Consider the following 19,177-nt stretch of genomic DNA (forward strand, 5'->3'; position numbering starts at 1 on the left):
TAATGTTGAACACTAACAGTTAGTGCCGTAAAGATCAAAATTTAGTTTTTAATGGTAGGATATATACAATGTTTACTGATTTTTTAAAAAGATCACTCTTAAGGCAGAGTAGCCCATAGCTGACACTAGTGAAAATAACACCTAAGCATCATTTCACATCTTTCAAAAGGGAGATGACTGAGCTATGCTTCTGAAGTTAGGACTTTTTCAGGAATTCCGTATTATCCTTCTCTGTTTGTGTTTGAGAGTAACTAGCTTTGGTAATACCTTATATAAAACAGAAAAAACAGTTCTGTGCTATCAATTACCTTCTATGCTGGCTATAGCAAGAGATTCAAGTAAGCTTTTTAGTAGATTTAAAATTATGTAGAAAATCTGGTCCCTTATCAAGTTTTCCTACACTGGAGAGAAAGTAGCCATGTGCCAGTTAAAGAAAAACTAAGAAAAGCTGAAAGAGTTTTAGAGATGAGGCAGTCTTTTTTCTTCATGATTGAGGTGAGGAAACTAAGGCCTCAGAAGAAGAAATGAGCTGTTCAAGGTCATGCAGCTAATTAGTGGCTGAATCTGTAGTTGGAACCTGGCCCCTGGCTCCCTGTCCAGTGTTGTTCCTGTTATGCCCCCAGTGACTTCTTTATCTGTGAATAGAATATTAAACATGTGTTTCAAAGGCTGTTACAACTGTAGTAATTGTTCTAACCCAGTTGACACACATTATGGACATTTGTATCAGGAAAAAGAAGAAGTGTTATACATCAGCCACAAACCAAGAAGACGAAGGAAAATAATTAAGATTTCTAATTTATATTGCTTGTAGACTGTAAAATTGAGGCAGTATTTGCATAGCAGATCAAGATAACAAGTTGTCCAAAAAATGCCCATAGATTAAAAGTACTAGAACTTGGGAAGACAGAATATAGTAGAGGAAGGCAAAGTACATGACTTAATAGTGATTTCAGATGTGGAAACAAAATAATCTCATAATACCTCCCATATTAACTTGGCCAATGTCATACAAATAGCATTTTGTCTGTATTTTGTCATACAGATAGCCATAAATTTGGCTGAGGTAAGACAAGTTGCTGGGGGAACTAAAAAAAGTTTTTTGCTGTTTCAAGATACGGGTATTACCTCTAACGAAGTATTCCAAAGCTCTAATGGCACGATATTGCAGAGGTAATACATGTGGACAACACATGACTTCACTAACACTGTTGAGTACGTGGGTCTGAGGATGCTCCTTCAGCTGTTATGCACTGTACCAATAAAAACAGAAATATTTCAGTATATACATTGTCGATTCTGGGCTGGTTATCACAGAAGGGTATAACATGGTATTGATGAGGCCCCAAAACACTATGCTCATCAACTTCCCATGAGAGTTTTGAGCTATGATTTTACACCATTCTTTTGTGACTGTGTATGTGCAGCTGTGTGTCCATTATTTATATATATGTTTATGTCTCTCTATATATATCTCAATAACAACTTCAAGATGTATTGGGAGTGAGCCATAATAACAGACCAACAACTCTGGCCAACAGATCAATTATTCTGCTATTGATAAAATGGAGTAACAGCAGAACTTATCTAGCCCTTTCCCTCAGCAAAACCACAATGAGAACTGATGCAGAAAAAATAAGTATGTAGTTCTGGAAGAGATCTGAATAACACATGGCACTGTGAGACTGACAGAACGCCAGCTAGTATGGTTCATGAAGGCATTCCATTTGCTAGCTTGCCTCATCCATAGATTTAGACTTTTTAGAGCAAAACGCTCTCTAGTTCAGTTTATTTTACAGGTGAGACATGTGAGAGCCAGAGAGGCTGCACTCCCAGAGGTTTGTTTTTAAGTCAAGGAGCCAGGTCTCTTGGCCCCACTCAGCCAGAGCATGATCATAGCTGCACGTTGGGGACAGAGCATGGGCATTTCTGTTTGTTGTGTCGACATGGCTTCTGCTTGGTTCCTCAACACTGACGCTGAGGATCAGTTTTATGCAATTTTATTTTTCTCATAGGAAAGTTAAGAGGAAATTGAAATATAACATTTCTTGTACTCAAATTGGAAAATGAAAGAACAAGAAAGCTGGTGCTTCAAAAAAATTACAGAGCATATTTCACTGTGGAAGTGGAGAGTACTGTAGGTTTAACATGCAAAACGTGCCTGTGTTGAAAGAATACAACTTAAAATCCGGCTCTAAAGCAGACCTGGTGCACTCAGTCACTTCTGTTCTTGTCTGTCCTGGGAGAACTTCAAGTTTGTGACCTTTGAGCTAACCCATTATCCATCGTGTTTCCAATTTTAAATCATAACCTGTAACTTCTGCTCCCCAGAAGAGAAGCAATCATCATTTTTATATTCTGCAATCATTACTTTTATGATTGGAATTATTTCACATCAGTTTGAAATAGGCTCTACATCTGATTCGATGTGAAAGTGATGGCCAGCACCTGTGTGAGTTTTTCCTGCATTGTCTTCTGGAGCTATTAGATCATGTGAAATAGCAGAATACGCCCTAGCCTAAGTTCTAGTCCTCACTTTGCTACTAATTTTTGGGCTTGTGTAATTACTAAAACTCTCAGCATTCCAGTTTCCTTATAAGGAAAATGAAGAGATTGGGTTTAATCTACATCTTAAACTATACTACTCCACCTGGTACCTAGAAGGCCCTAAATAAAATTGAGCTGAATGAGTGAGCTCATGTACATAACTTGAACACAAGGATTGCTACAAACTTGTAGAGAATTGGCCTCTCTTAGTAACTCAGAGCTTTGGACACTAACATTCTCTCTGTGTTTTGTTTTGTTTTGTTTTGCTTGGTTTGGTTTGGTTTGGTATTGTGTGTGTGTGTGATTCCATAAGCAAAAGAGGTAAATTCTCTGGCTCAAGTTTGAATGCAGAATCTCTCCCCTCTCCAGTGCACAAGCTCTCGTAATCCAATCTCACTGTCTCTTGACTGCCTGCCAGTCTGACTCTGCTCTTTATCACTCATTCATTCGTTTCATCCCTCTTCAGGATGATATTTATGGACTGGCAAAGAAGTGTAACTTGACAGAGCGCCAGGTTGAAAGATGGTTTCGGAGTCGGCGGAATCAAGCGAGGCCTTGCAGGATGAAGAAATTCCAGGAGGCTTGGTAAGGACAGTCCCAGCTTTTGAAGTACTACAGTTTTATATGGAGCAGAGTGGTCATCTCAGAAAGAGTCCTCAGTTAGATCCAAAGGGTTCGCACCCAGATCTATCCCTTCCCCATTGGGTGTTTTAAATTAGTCTTTGGTTTACCTTTTTTACTTTAGTCTCCTTCTCTGTGAGTTGGACAAACTATGAACTTTCCAAGATGGGCAGGAGATACTCTGTACTTATCCTGAAGTCTATAAAAATCATAAAAATGTGTTAACTGGTATTTATTTTTTCTAGGGTAGAGGTTGGCTCTAGTTCACAAGACCTTATCACTTATTTCCAATCATATTATAATCATTGTATCACATTATAAGAGCAGAGAATGTCTTTTTCCACTCACGACGCTGAGAGGCCTTCCTTCTGGCTCCCTGGGCTCACTTCCCCACCCCCGCCTGTGGACGGGCGGTCGGTTCCTGTGGGTTTACCAGTTAGTTTAGCAGGGGTTCAGCATGGGCTGCGACACCAAGTAGGGATCTTGCTAGAGCTGGCTATTTTGAATGTGTTCTGAGAACAGTGAGCTGCATGCACTTAGTTTTGGTTTCACTTGAGATCTTTCTTTTATTTGTTTGCTTTTCTCTTCTGTAGAATATTGTAGTGCTCTAGGCCACACCCTCGGTGGCAGAAACTGACACCTGTGCAGAAAAGGTGGACTAGGTCCTTGCTCTTACTCGGTTCCTTGTCTTTACGTCCAGACAAATGCCTGTGAGTGGATTGTATTTGGTACCACATTCTACTCGCCAGGAATGCTCCTTCTTTCTGCCCATTTCTTGAAGTCCTCACATTGCCTAGTGACTCGAGAGAGACTGTTGGGGGTCCTGGGCGCACACTTTGAGAACCCCTATTATTGTGTGATGAAACCTACTAGGACTGATCTAGAAAGATGTGAAACTTAGGTTTCACTCTTGGATCTAAATGTTTCTGTACAGCCCTGGATCTTCCTATCTCAAATCTTCTTTACAGTTTGTTTATTTGAATCAGGTTTTAAATAAGACCCATGCATTGTGTAATGTCTCTCAACCTCAGTGTCCTTTCAAACTCATTTTATCTACACCTGGGAGAGCCAGGTACCTACTTTATAGGCTTGTTAGGAAGAAAAAACTGTGGTATGGCACATGTGTGCTCAGCACAGTGCCTTGCACAGGGTCCAGAGGTCACTGCATGTTTGAGAAACACATAATAGGAGATATGCTGCCTGACTCTTGGCTCCCTTTGGGGCTGGCAGGTCTTATTGTCATCTTGTTCTTGGACTTCTTGCTTGGCTAAGATCATCAGGGAGCCAAGGAAATGCTCTTGGCCTCTAAGCATGGGCTCTACTGGACCAGCTGTAAGAAAGATGTGAGAACAGGTCTCAACCAGCTCATTTTATAAAATTCCCTTTGGGTGTTTTTATGGTTCAGCTTTCTAAGCAATTGAACCCTACTTGTTTCTCAAAAAAACAAGCCATAAAGAAAAGCTGTCATCAAGCTTATGTGACAATGTTCAGGAAACACTGCTGGATTCAAAGTCCACAGACCTGTACTTCCACCCCAGCTGTTACTGCTCAGCTGTGTGAACAGGGGAAACGGCCCCGCCTCCAGGAGCCTGGTTTCCCATCTGCAAAGTGGGAATATGCCCATATTCCTCTTTCTTAATATACATGGGTCCACATGTTGACGAAGGCACCGTAAGGCCTTATACAAATGTATGATTTCATTTATAAGTATTTTAATATATATCACTAAAAGATACATACCACAGTAATTTTAAATATAACTGCAATACCAGTATCACACTTTAAAAAATTTTTTTAATAGCAAATATTTAATGTGTTCATTTTTTCTTATCAAATCTTCCTATCTCAAATCTTCTTTACAGTTTGTTTATTTGAATCAGGTTTTAAATAAGACCCATGCATTACAATTGGATGATATATCTTTTAAGTCTCTTCATTTATAGGTCTTTCTCCATATATGAGAAAATGATACTTTCAAAATATGCTTTTCAGAGGCAAGGCTCAAAAGTCTGGCCACATAGAAACCTTTCACTGGGAATTAAATGGGGATAAAGTGAGCGGTTTGATAATACTAACGTCCAAGCATCATTTGTTGTATGTCAGGAACTAGGCTAAGCATAATAATAATAATAATATAATAATAACTGCCACTTATTGTTGCTTACTTCGTTCTAGACACTGTGATCGGTATTTTCATAAATTATTTTCAATTCTTTTTACATTTTGAGGTAAGTTTTGTTGTTTCCATTTTGCAGATGAAGAAATGAAGGCTCCTTGAAGTTAACTGACTTCCCTAAAGTTCAGCCATCTAATGAGGGGCAGCTTAGATTGATCTGACTCCAGAATGTGTGTTCTTTGTGTCACACCAAATGGTTTTCTCCTCTAACGTCACCCACCCTTACCAGACTTTTCTTTCTTTTGGCAGCTGGCGATTTGCATTTTACTTAATGATTACTATTGCTGGAATTGCATTTCTTTATGATGTAAGTTGTCTTTTTGCTATTTTTTGTTGGAATTTGTCTTTAACTTTTAAAACTCCTGCCCTTGATTTCCTTAGGATATAGTACTTTCAGTAAGATAACCAGCTCTTAAACCTGTAATCTCTGTGATGTCTAGAGAAGTAGCAACCCCTCAGTCTGTCTTTCAAAGCCATCATTAAGCTTTGCATTTGCAAAGTTAATTTTTAAGCCCAACCTCTCCCTATTTCCACTTATGCAACTCATGCACCAACTAACTGGACTACTGACAACCCACTGAACATACCTGATACATCCCCACTTTTCATTTTATCCCCTCTGCCAGGAATGTCTTGCCCTTCCCATCTTTTCCTACCTGTCAAATTCCAGTCGGTCTCATATCAAATGCCACTTGTTCCAGCAAGACTTTCATTACTCGCCCATCAAAAACTAAATCTCTCCTTACCATATCCACTTTGCATTGTCTGTTTAAATAATTATTAGATGATCACCCTGCCCTAGCTGGTTTGGCTCGGTGGTTAGAGCGTTGGCCCGCCAACTGAAGGGTTCCGGGTTCTGTTCTGGCCAAGGGCACGTACCTTCGTTGCAGGCTCGATCCCCAGTCCCCGTCAGAGTGAGTGTGGGAGGCAACCAGTTGATGTGTCTCTCTCTCTTCGATGTTTCTATCTCTCCCTGCCCCTCCTTTCCACTCTCTCTGAGAAGCAATGGAAAAAATATCCTCAAGTGAGGATTAAAAAAAAAAATGATCACTTTAAGTGGTTATAAACATAATAGTAAATTTTCTTAGAAAAATAAAAGATTTCAGAGACTTCTCTCAATTTCTCTTAAGGTATTTTATTGCTACAGATTTCTCAAGATACTTTCATTGCTACAGAAGCAGTAATATAGTTGGTTTGGAAATAATTTTGTTAGAAGAAGCACTTGTTTTACATTGTCTGCTCTGTGAGACAGGACTGTTTTTGATCCCAGATTCTCTAGTCCAGGGATGTTGTATAGTAACATATGAGTATCTACAGAGGGAGAGACATGCAGCGGGAGCAACAGGAAGATGGCAGAAATGCTCCTACTGTGCATTTGCCTGGTGTCAGTGACATCAGGAGGAGACTGTTTTCTTTTGAAATCAGCCTCTGATTCTGACAAACTTATTTTTTCTTCTCTTGGTTCCTTTTTCCCCCCCCCAGAAACCTTGGGTATATGACCTCGGAGAGGTGTGGAATGGGTATCCCAGACAGGTAAGGACCTCTGGTGCTACTCCCGCCATCCGGCCCTCCTGCTGTCCCCTGAGCTAGGTCTGAGCCCCTTCCCTACTCTGTCCACGTCTGAGCAGTTCTTTCCATCCCTATTTACCCATCATTTGTCTCATTCTCTTAGTTTGTCTACAGTTCACGTGATTATGTATTTGAGTTTAAATTTACCATCTTGCTATTTTATTTTCTATTTGTACTACCTGATACATTTCCTTGTATTCTCTTCTTACATTTTTATGGGACAGTCAGGTTTTTAAAAAAATTCTTATTCCACTTCTTCCCTTATATAGCTTTTGTATAGTTATGTATACTTTTATTATTTTAGTAATTATCCTAGAGATTACCATATACATCCTGGAATTATTAGAACCTCATGAAGATTAGGGTCTTACCTTTTCCTCGCCACTTGATGAGGTCATTTAGAAGACACCATATGCCCTCCTCTCTCCTCTTCCAAATATTTAAAAGTCATGACTATTGTTTTGTAAGTCAGTCAGATTGTCTTCTCCATGTGTCAGCCAGCGCGCCAAAGGGTCGAGGGTCATGGGTTCGATTTTGGGAATGCTATATCAATAGGTATAAACAGTAGTTTTATCCTTAAAATGAGTTAAATGACATTAAAGTGAATACTCTCATTTTTCTCAGCCCTTGCTACAATCCCAGTACTGGTACTACATCCTGGAGATGAGTTTTTATTGGTCTCTCTTATTTAGCCTGGGCTCTGATGTCAAGAGGAAGGTAAGTTTCTCATTTACAAAGCAACTTTGTTCATTTTTTTCCAGAAGTTCTTATCCTCTGCCCCAAATCCTGATCTCTAAATTGTATTCTTTGTGTGTTAAGTTCCAGTTCATAGCTTTTTTGCTTTTTATAGCACATATAATAGTGCAAATTATATTCATGCTTTGGTGCCTTGGTAAGTATTTGTAGTAGAACATTATAGAAATGTTAACTCTGAAGCTAATTGAGTCATTTTCTCAAGAGATAGAATTGAAAAAAATCATTTTTATTAGGTCTTCATATAGGTACTCAGGTAGGTTGATCCTGTAATTATTCTGTCTTTTTTGATTCCTTGAGGCAATCAAATCTTTGATTTTTTTGTAGTTGACTTCTCTTTATCATTTTCAAAGTGCATTGAGTACTTTTTCCAAAATTAAATGTAGATATATGTCATATGTTTGTAAACATGTATCTTCAGAAGCATAAGGCTCTTAGGAGTTGGGTGGAGCACAGGCTCTGGGGGCTGGTTGCTTGGGTTTGAATCCTTTGCTTGAACGCTCACTAACATCTCGAGCTAGTTGGTTAAACTCCCTAAACTTGATTTCCTTGTCTCTAGCATGGAGCTAAAAATAGTTCCTATCTCCTCTGGTTGTTGTGAGGTTTAAGCAAGTTAAACCATGTGAAGCACTTCCTGGTATACAGTAAGTGCTCAATAAATTAGGCTATTATTATTATTATATCATCATCATCATCATCATCATGTATGCTCTTTTATTTTGGCCACAAGGAAACTGAAATCTTTAAGTTTTTTAAAAAACATTTTTTATTGAAATAGTCACATACCATATAATTCCTCCATCTAAAGTGCATAATTCAGTGGTTTTGAGTCTAGTCAAAGAGCTCTGCAGTCATCACTGCAGTCAGTTTTAGCATTTTCATTGCCTCAGAAAAAAATTCCTTTAGCGGTCAGCTCCCATCTCTGCTCACTTCCCCAGCCCTAGGCAACCACTAATCTACTTTCTGTCCCTATGGATTTATCTCTGCTGGACATTTCACATAAATGGGATCACACAATATGTGTTTTCTTGTATCTGACTTCTTTCACTTAGTACAATCTTTTCAAAATGTATTCATGTAGTAGCATGTGTCAGTATTTCATTTCTTTGTTTAAACAGTCCTTGTATGAATATGCTACATTTTGTTCAGCCATTAATCAGTTGGGTTGTTTCCACCTTTTTGGCTATTACGAATAAAGCTGCTATGAACATTCATATACAACATTTTGCATGGGCATGGTTTTATTTCTCTTCAGTGCAGACCTAAGAGTGGAATTGCTGGGCTATATGGTAATTCTTTGTTTAACCTTTTAGAGAACTGCCAGGCTACTTAACAAAGCAGCCACTCTATTTTACATTCCCAACAGCACTGTACAAGGCTTGCAGTTTCTCCACATGCTTGCCAACATTTGTTATTGTTTATTTACTTTATTATAGCTATTCTGGTGGGTGTGAAGTAGTATCTCATTATGGCCTTGATTTGCATTTTCCTGATGGTTAATGAGGTTGAGCATATTTTCATGTGCTTATTGGCCATTTGTATACCTTCTCTGCAGAAAACCTTTGAGTTCTTACACTCAATTGTGGTAACTTTCCTTCGCCTAGATTTGCTGATAGAGTTAGTCCACTTTTATTTACCTCTTTCATATGCAGCACCTCTTATTTCAATGGTTGTGTAGTTTTGTTATGTGTCTATATTCCTTTGTTTTTAGACACAACAGTAAATGTAAATGTACGCAGGAGTATGGTTGTGTGTGTGTGTGTGTGTGTCTGTGTGCACGCGCGTGCATGCGCCCCATGTACATAAATGCAATGTGGAGCAGTGGGAAGAGCAGCAGGTGTCAGGACTTAGATGACAGCTGTTCAGTGGTCTCTCAAAGTTAAGTGACTTTATCAGTTGGGATAGTTCTTGTCTTATCTCCCTAACAAGGATTATGTTTAGAATTAAAGTGAAAGTATTTTATAAATTTCAAAACATGCAGATGTAAGTTATTATTATTACTATTATTGTTATTATCAGCTCTTCCAGTGATTGAGAAATAGCTGCATTTTCTTAATGATTTCCTTTCCCCCCTCATTATATAGGATTTTCTAGCTCATGTCATCCACCACCTGGCTGCTATTAGTTTGATGAGCTTCTCTTGGTGTGCTAATTATATTCGCAGTGGGACCCTGGTCATGATTGTGCACGATGTGGCAGACATTTGGCTGGAGGTAAACGTTTGCCATTAAAACACTGGTAACAATACGTCCTGGGTTTCTGTGACTCCTCACAGGAAGAATTGTGTGTGAGTGATTTAGCAGGTCTCTCTGTCCTGAAAACACCCATAGTTCACAGATGTCTCTGGGTCCCCAGGTCCTTCTTCAAGATCAAAGAAATGAAACCTTTAAATGTTCTTTTCCAACCCTTTTTCTCCATGGTACTTGACAGAGGGGTTATTTTGGGGATTCTGCTTAAGGAAGTTGCATGCAGATGGTAGCTCAGGAAGTAAGCTGAGATATTTGAAAATGGAATAAGCTCTAGTCTCTAAAAGGAAAGCCTGGACTCATGGCACTATGGATTCTTAACATTGGACAGCACCATAGACTCATGTGACCCAAAGCTGCATATCCATTGGATGCTTGCACTGTCCTGAGCTCCTCCAGCTTCACGGGATGAAAGCTGTTATTTATTTAAATGATATTTATTTTCTAAGGAAGGAATGTTTTGGAGCAGGGGATATTAAAAGAAGAATCTCCCTAATCCCAAACCACACAAAATATGAGGAGCCAAGCAAAATTAGGATTGTTTTGGCTGCATATTCTGTTACGTATCTGCATGCCCTGCTTCCCCTGTGGCAGTGATGCAGTGGTCTTCCTGCCTGCCAGCTCTCCTGCTGTACTTAGAGCCATATTTCCCAGAGCCACCTAGTTATCACTTAAATATACTCATTTATAAGGAAGCTGGAGAAAGTATGCCAACCCATTTCACATTCACAGTTGCCTCTTGAAGTGCTAGTGATTGAATATAGGTTGATATGGGAGAAATGAAATGTAATGGGGTCTTGTTCTTCCAGATCTGGGTTCAGCGGATTTTTTGGTCAAACTTTTTGGCCAGATAGTAAATCTAGCTTTGTGCACCACATAGACTCTCTTGTCACATATTCTTTCCTCTTTTTTTCTTTTCTTATACCCCTTTAAAAATGTGAAGACCATTCTTAAGTCAAGAGCTGACCAACTTCAGCCCATAGACTGGCCTGTAATTTGTCAAACCCTGTTCTAGACATAACCAGAAGTCATTTGAAGCCATTTGAAAGCAACTGGCTATTAAAATATTAGCTGTGTAGAGTGTTTTGTTTCTTGTATGTGATCGTAATTAGACATGTAAATCCCATTCTGAAGGTCAAGATTATTATATTTGCTTCAGGGCAGCAAATGGCTTAGCAAAAGGATTGTGCCAGTTTTTCCATGTGTTGCTCTCTGAATGTTGCGTTCTCTGTTGTAATTATCCCGTTCTCTGATCATGTCTCAGTAACCCTGCCTGAAAATGAAGACCACATTGGCCATGACTTAAGAATTTTATGCTATTCTGATGCTTCTAAACCTTCCAGTCCAATTGCCTTAGGTGTGTGTCCACTGTAAAAACAGCTTCATTGTGTTATTTAAAGGGAGTTAGTCGTTGGAAGTGAAAATAAGCCCAGGGTTCTCCCTGCCAGCCCTCCCCGACCCTCACTGATACACGCAACTCCTTAGGCAACTGGGCAAGTCACTTAATGCTTTGTTTTCTATCCTCAGCTGTAACATGAGAAGCCATATCTGTCCCTTAGGGCATATTTAAAGTTTAGCTCATTACTGTTAGAAAATGTTCTGAGGACGTTAGGTAAAAAACAAAGCAAAGCGAAATGTCAAATTCAGGTCCTTTCATGGGTAAGCTGAGAGAGCAGCTTCATGATGTTAGTGATCATGAATCATTCTTGATTCACAGTCATGATCTAAATGTGAGGTTCAATGCCTCCTATCAGCTGGTGGTTGAGACAACATTAAGTAGTGGCATGGGGCCTATTTTTTATATTCTCTAGGGGTGCCTATTCCATAGCTTCCTCGAATAGTTTTTTTTTTTTTTTAATGTTTGTCCTCTCAGTCAAGTTCTAATTGAACCCAGACATACTACAACTTTTGCCCCTGTTTAGACCTTCCTAGGGATGGAGGCTATTAATCTTTCATATCCTCTAGACAGTTGGTGGGTCATTTCTCAGCTTTTTATTTGCAAGAAAAAACAGCCTCCACATGTACTATTTTTACTCATAAGCAGCCTTTTTCCTTCTTTATGCATCTCTTGATCTTCTGTAATGGTCCACATGTTCAAGTTCAGGTCCAACACCTAACACTTTAACAGTATCCTGACTGATGCTTAGCAAAGGAAAGGGGTTACTGTCTGATGTCCATCTTCACACAGACAGAATAGGCTGTGTATTTGCTCAAAAGAGTGCTGCTTGGCCCTCACAAGTGGGCTCTCTTCACACCTATGCACATCTCTAGCTACCCACCCTGGCCTGACCTCTGACCCTTCAAACAGCTCCCACTCCCGTCCAGGCATTCCCTCTGAACCTTTCTTCCCATACCCATCTCCCACCCCCTGGCATACTAGCCTTCTCTCTCAGCAATCAGGATTATTCCCCTTTGCGCCCTCTGCCAACCCTGTGGTCCATTCATATCTCTACCCCATGTTAAGCATGGAAAGGTATGGAAAATGCAATGCAGTGTAAGTCCTTTCTGAAGTGTAAATATGTTGCTTCTCTTGCTCTAGAGGGATCTTGAGCTTCCAGGGTGACTTCAGCCCTGAAACGGCCCAGGCCTAAGCCACACTCCCTAAGGGATGAGCTACCCTCAGTAACTGTTACGCACCTCCCACCCCAACTCCAGACACTTTCCCATTCTGCCTTGGACCCCACTGGATAATGCAAGAGAGAAGCTCCCTCAATTAACCTTCTAAGGCTGCATTGACCAGCCCTTTCTGTAATTCTTCTTATTCAACACAAAACGGAAGCAGTATGGAGTAGCATAAAGTAAGTACAGAAAATCAAGTGCTTGAAACTTGATTTCAGCCAGGACAAGACCCAGGAATTGCCTCCTTTCTGCCTTAAAGTAGCTGCCTCATTTGCAGCCCAGCCCAGCCCAGCCCAGCCCAGGGCTTCACTCATATCCCAGCCTTTCTTCAGTCCAGCTAACCTCCCAGTGAAATGGAGAAATTAAATAAATGCCCAAATAACATGCATGCTAAGATTAATTATGCTAATTTGTAGTGCTGGTGAAAGACACGAGTAATATTTTAACATATCTTTTTTTTTTAAACATTATATTATGACAAGATAGGAAGAGCATAACAGACTCAATGGGCCCATCATTGAGGTGGAACAGTTACCAATTTTGCACATCTCTTTTCACCCATTTCCCCATTCACAGTGCCGCCCACATTGTTTTGAGGCCAATCCCAGACATTGTAGCATTTATAAATATTTAATTTAAAAAGTTTGCACTAATATAATTTTATGTGAATATAATTTCTCTCTTTGTTTTCAGTCTGCTAAAATGTTTTCTTATGCTGGATGGAAGCAGACCTGCAACACCCTGTTCTTCATCTTTTCTGCCATATTTTTCATCAGCCGTCTCATCATTTTTCCCTTTTGGTGAGTAGATGAGATGGTTCCCTGCCCTTGCCTCGCCGTGCTGGGGTGGGCCTGGCACACCGTTGAAGTCAGAGCACTGCCCTTCCTTTTGTTGATTTCCAGTTATTTGTGCCAAGTTCAGTTGGAGAAAAGAACGTGAAGGAGCCATTTTTACATATAATTAGAACAACACCTTCCACTGTGGGAGAGGCTTATACCAAAGAGAGATGGAAGTGAAGCCGGCGACTGAGCAGCGGCTCTTAACTCTCCGTCTTGTTCATGAATATGGATGTTTCTTGTGATCAACAGCTTTTCCAGTTATTCCAGTGAAATGTCCTTGGCCAGTTAGCAGCCCTTTAAAGGAGAGGCATGTTCTTTGTCAAAATTGCAGTGATTATAACCACCATTAATTATATGCCAGCCACTGGGCCAGGCCCTTTCTATATCTTGGCACTAGTCTGCACAACAAATCAAAGACAGGTATTATCGCTCACAGTTCACAGATGAGGAAACTGATACTCATTTCACCCTCCGTGATCACTCGCCCTAACAATGGTTTATGTATCCTTTTAATGCTGATTGGCTCTTGATCAGTCTGTTGATTTTTTTTGATCCAAGGGCTGGCAATGAAGAACCTATATTGTGTCTTCCCTGACAATCATTCCTTTGGCAAGCAGAATTTTCCATGTGTTGATTGACAGAAACCAGGAAAAAATGTGAGGAAGCCTTTGATGGTTTGGAAGGAACAGTTTATAACCAAGCATAGTTTGGGGCTAGTCTAGGAGTTTCAGAGCCTCTCAACAGAAAAATTAGTGCTACTGAAGATCCTAAGTTTCAGGGGAAAGAGATGGAGACCAAGTTCTGGGCCAGATTCCTGGTGGATGGATAGCACCCTTAACATCCCTTAGCATCCAGGGAAGCCTGGTCAGAGAGGTCAGAGCATGCTGCCCTCCCTATAGAAGCTAGTTGCATTCTTTAAACCAGGACTGCATGTCTTGATGAGACATTTTCTGGAGAGGAGAAGCAGAGAGCAGTGGTTAAGTTCATGGATGCAAGTCAGTCCTGGATTCAAATCCTGACTCTATACTTACTGCCTGTGTGATCTTGAATAGATTAGATCATTTCTCTGTGCCTCAGTGTTCTCATCTGTAAAATGGAAATAAGGGTTTTCATGACGCTTAGCTGAAGTAATACATATAAAATAACTTAGAACAGTGTCTGTAACATAGTAAGGATTCAGGAAATGCCAGCTATTATTACTAAAATTATTAATGAGGCTTTTAGACTTTGAAGTTTAATCTGGAATCAAATCTGAGATCCATATTTATTATACTCTTCTTGTTGATGAACCACATTACCATCACTTTTGCTTTGGCTGAGCAGGAGTGTTTATGAAATCAGAAAATTGCAGGATGGTAATTGCTGATGGGCTAAGTATTGCCTTGCAGATAACAGTTGGGTTGCGGCTTTTCAGTGTGACTTTCATGGTGCCCTACACCCAGGATTTGCCCACTGATGGCTCCTATGACATTCCACATGTTCTAGTTATCTGTAGCCGCATAACAAACCATCTGAAAATGTAGTGGTTTAAGACAGCGGTGAGCAAACTTTTTCTGTAAAGGGCCATAGAATAATGATTTTAAGGCTTCAAGGGCCACATATGGTCTCTGTTGCATATTTTTCTTTGTTTTGTTTTGTTTCTTTTAAAATGTGCCAAACCCAGCTTAGCTCACAGGCTGTAGAAAAATGGGTTACAGGCCAGTTTTTACCCACAGTTCATAGTTTGCAGACCTCACTCTTAAAAGTACATTTATTGATTATTATTATCTCTTATGGTTCTGGGAATTGACTGGCCTCAGCCAGATGATTTTCATTCATGTGGTTGCAGTCAGATGGTGGCTGGGAAGTCAGCTGAAATTTTCTTGAAGGCACCCTCACTCACAGGGTTGAGGTAACCGAGAATCAGCCGCTGGCGCTGACTGCTGGTTAGGGCCTCAGCCGGGCCTGTCGGCGGGAACACCTGCACGCGGCGTCTCCATTGGCTGGACCGCCTCGTAGTGTGGCAGCTGGAATTCCACAGTGAGCAGCTCAAGAGCGAGTGAGGCAGACGCTGTCTTTCTTTTTATAACCTCACTTCAGAAGTCACATCAAGTCACTTCCAACATCATTTTCTTCATTGGATCCAGGTCAGCAAGGCCAGCGCATATTTAAGGGGAGGAAAATTAGACTCCATTTCTTGATGGGAGTAGTTTCAAAGAATTTGTGGACATACTCTAAAGCACACACCGGGCAAATTGTCAGTTCAGGGAGCCCTTTGAGGAGCCTCTAAATAATGCTGTTGTGGTTGACTTTTGATTTAGCAATGGATGCTCACCTCAGACTTTCCCATGATGTCTCAGAATCAGCAAGCAAGCTTACTCTCGCCCAGTAAACAACTGAACATCGTGTTGGGCAGAGTGACTGTGGAGAGGGTGTGTTGCTTTCCCACACATCCTCGACTTTAAAGACCCTACGTTTAAGAACTCCTTCTCCTGCCAGCATTTCTGGATTTCAAGGAGAATTAGTCGCGTACATTTGGCATTTTCTTGATCTTGATACCTCACTGAATTCAGAGAGCAGAGCAGCCCAGACCATGGCCTGCTGTCTTGAGGGAGTTAGAGGGATTGCGAATAAACCAGTATTAAAAGACTTGCCTATAAAAGTTTCTTTGCTGGTAAAAATTTTTCTGTACTGACGTTGACTGATCTGCATTGTTTGGAAGGTTGAGGAAAACCTCACAGAGTTGTTGGATGTTTGGGAGATGGGTTTTCAATGTTTTTTGAGAGAATCAGTTGCAGTGCATTGCTCTAGCTTAAATGGTCTTCCCATAAGCTTCAACACGTTACATAATCATCTTGTGATGCCAAAGAGGAAAAGTCAGTTCCTTGTTGTTAGCCTGTTCCAACAATCTGTCTCAGTCTTGTAACTCTGCACACTCATTTTTTAAGGGTATTTTATTAGTCCGGATCTGTTGGAATTTACTGTGGAGCAAACAACGTGCAGATGATAGACCTGTTTCAGGATTCAGACATTTTAGAGGTGCTGTGGGAGGCAGTTTGCAACCTAGTTGCTCTGTTCTTTTCTAAATGCCTTTGTTGCACATTTGGGGGTGAGATAAAAGGTTGAGGAGGGAAGAGATGAGCCATCTGAAATTTTTCTTGAGGCTTTGAGAGAAAGAACTGGAGCTTGTACATTACACTTGTCTCTCCCTTTGTTTGGCTTTTCCTTCATTTCCCCCAGCCTGAAGCACATTTGCTTTCCCCGGTGAGTTTCCTTTATATTTGTACCACTGTGTCCCCTCTTCTCCTCTCCTGCTCTTTACAGGATTTTATTTAGCTGATTCTCAGTCAGGGTCAGCAAGAGTGAACGACATTGATTTTCTAAACATTGTTACTCTCAACATTAGGGAGAAATTCCAATTGGCATTGTACAAATTGCTTTAATCGAATTACCTGGTTACCCCATTTGTTTGCATTTTTATTCAAAAATGTTTAAACTTCAGGCTTATGTTTTTCACACTGTATTCCCAACTATTGTTTTAAAATAATGACTTCAATATTTTTAAATTACTGGATGTATTTATCTACTTATACAAATGCCACCCGAGAATCATTAGGCTAGAAAGACCTTTGAAAGGTTGGGAAATGACTCTCTGACTCTGACAGTTTTCCTCCATAAATGACAAGAACAGGTAATGATTAAGCCCAGGCTGGTCCCTCTGCAGGGAGAAGCACTCTCTGCAGTTTACAGGTGGCAGTGATATCTCATCACTTCATTTCTTGAACTCATCACAGCTCAGATTCCCACCCTGCAGGAGTTCATAAGGCAGTAGGAGGGGCCTTTGTATCCACCACTTTATATTTGAAGGCTGTTCATACTGACCTGTTTTTTTTTATTTTCCAAAAAGAAAAAAATATCATTTCCAACTGTAAACAATACTCAAATCCCTAGTCTCCAGGATAGATATGCTTGTGGGGCTTTATTTTTTCCACCACTGATTCACTGGACTTTGGGCTTCAGCTCCTATTGGTGCAGAAACGGAACCCTGAGAAGCTTCATGCAAAGGGGAATTCTGTGGGTGATGAGAACATATAAATACTTAGAATGGCAATCAGAGAGAGGACAGTTTTAAGGAGGGGAAAAAAAAGACCAGGCAAAAGCATCGGCAGTGCTCTAGCTGCTGTTCATCAGAAGGAGACAAGAGTGAGGACACCATGGACCTTCTATCCCCATAAAGCCTGGGGCCTTGATGCTGAATGACAGATAGTCAGAGGCAGAGCATGGTCTCATGGTGTCCTAGTTGGCTTCCACCACCCTCCCGGGATGTCGCGGGGCCCTGTCACACCACCAGAGGAAAGGAGGGACGTGTGCAGTGTGAGAATGGCTCTGTGGAAGCTGGGGCCGCTCCCTGAGCCTCCACTGCAGATGCATATCTTGGAACCAGACTTTCCAGTTACACACCTTGTGAAGGAGACCTTGCTTTTCACCCAATGTGTTTGTTCAGTGTCTCGCTCAACAGTGTGTCCTCAGCAGAGCTCCTTCCCTAACACTCCCCTGCATTCCTTTCACTTCTGTGTATAAATTTATAAAGGACAGCTATAATAATCTCTTTTCTTCAAATCATAGGATTTTAGGATAAGGGACTTATTCACAATGTATCCAGTTCCTTTACTCCTTTATTTATTTGGAAGTAATTTCAAGCTTACTGGGTAATTTCAAATATATTATAGAAAACTCTCACACATGTCCTTTACCCAGATTTACCAGTTAACATTTTGTCCTATTTACTTTGTCATTCCTTCTCTCTCTCTCTCAACACACACACACACATTTTTTTCTGAACCATTTGAAAGTTGCAAACATCATGTCCTTTGTTATTTCTTAGAACACAGACATTATTTTAAAAAAATTTTTTAAAATATGTTTTTATTGATTTCTGTGCAGCTATTGCATAGAATGATAGTGGTCGGCAATCTGTGGCTCACAGGCCAAATCTAGCCCATGAACTGTTTTTGTTAATAAAGTTTTATTGGCATACAGCCATACCCATTGATTGATGTATTTATTTTCTATGGCTGCTTTCCCACTACCGTGGCAGAGTTGAGTAGCTGCAACAGAGACTCAATAGCCCAGAGACCTGAAATACTTACTATCTGTCCTTTACAAAATGTTCTCAGACCCTTGATATGTAGGTTATATTCATTGACATGGAAAGCTCTCTGTAACATATGGTTGAGTGATAAAAGGAGGGTACAAAAATCACATGAATAGTATGATCCCTGTTATATAAAATCATGTGGTAATGGGGAAGGGGGGAAAAAGCACCTTTAAGATTATTTTTAGGAACGATGTCTTGAATTAGATTCACCAAAATATACTAGGTTACCTGTGAGTTGTGAGATTTTAGGTGATTTTTACTTAACCTCATTATATTTTTCTGTAATTCCTAAGTTTTAAAAAAATATTTTCATAAGTAAAATGGATCAGTGGCTATTATCTATGTTATACAGAGTTCATATAATTGCTTTTTGAATAGATAAAGAACTGATAACTCACAAAAGAGGAAATGGAACTACTGAGCAGACACACGGAACTGTCAGCGTTACAAATAATGAGAGTTGAAAATGTTTTGTTTTTTAAGTTAAATTTTAAATCCATTTGATCCTGGTTGGAGTTCATTGAAACTCTTCTTTCATGAATTACTGGTGGCCTTATAAATTGTTATAATTTTGGGAAAACTTATGGCAGAGTCTTAATAGCTTTTAATACACACCTTGAATTTGTATACTTTTAATAGACACCTTGAAACAGTGATCTTACATTTAGAA

The 19,177-nt window shown here is 40.1% G+C and overlaps 1 protein-coding gene across 1 annotated transcript in view; it reads left to right on the top strand.

Moving 5' to 3' along the window:
- The window catches only part of CERS3 (ceramide synthase 3), a 61,612-nt gene that overhangs the window by 27,788 nt on the left and 14,647 nt on the right, over nucleotides 1-19,177 (top strand). The window contains exons 4-9 of the mRNA XM_081124655.1: nucleotides 3,014-3,132; nucleotides 5,594-5,651; nucleotides 6,827-6,877; nucleotides 7,538-7,630; nucleotides 9,751-9,879; nucleotides 13,225-13,331. Of these exons, the coding sequence (XP_080980781.1) occupies nucleotides 3,014-3,132; nucleotides 5,594-5,651; nucleotides 6,827-6,877; nucleotides 7,538-7,630; nucleotides 9,751-9,879; nucleotides 13,225-13,331 (557 nt within the window). The remainder of the gene's footprint in view (nucleotides 1-3,013; nucleotides 3,133-5,593; nucleotides 5,652-6,826; nucleotides 6,878-7,537; nucleotides 7,631-9,750; nucleotides 9,880-13,224; nucleotides 13,332-19,177) is intronic.

This window comes from Miniopterus schreibersii (assembly GCF_964146895.1).
Source record: "Miniopterus schreibersii genome assembly, chromosome: 22".
In the NCBI taxonomy this organism is placed as follows: domain Eukaryota; kingdom Metazoa; phylum Chordata; class Mammalia; order Chiroptera; family Miniopteridae; genus Miniopterus; species Miniopterus schreibersii.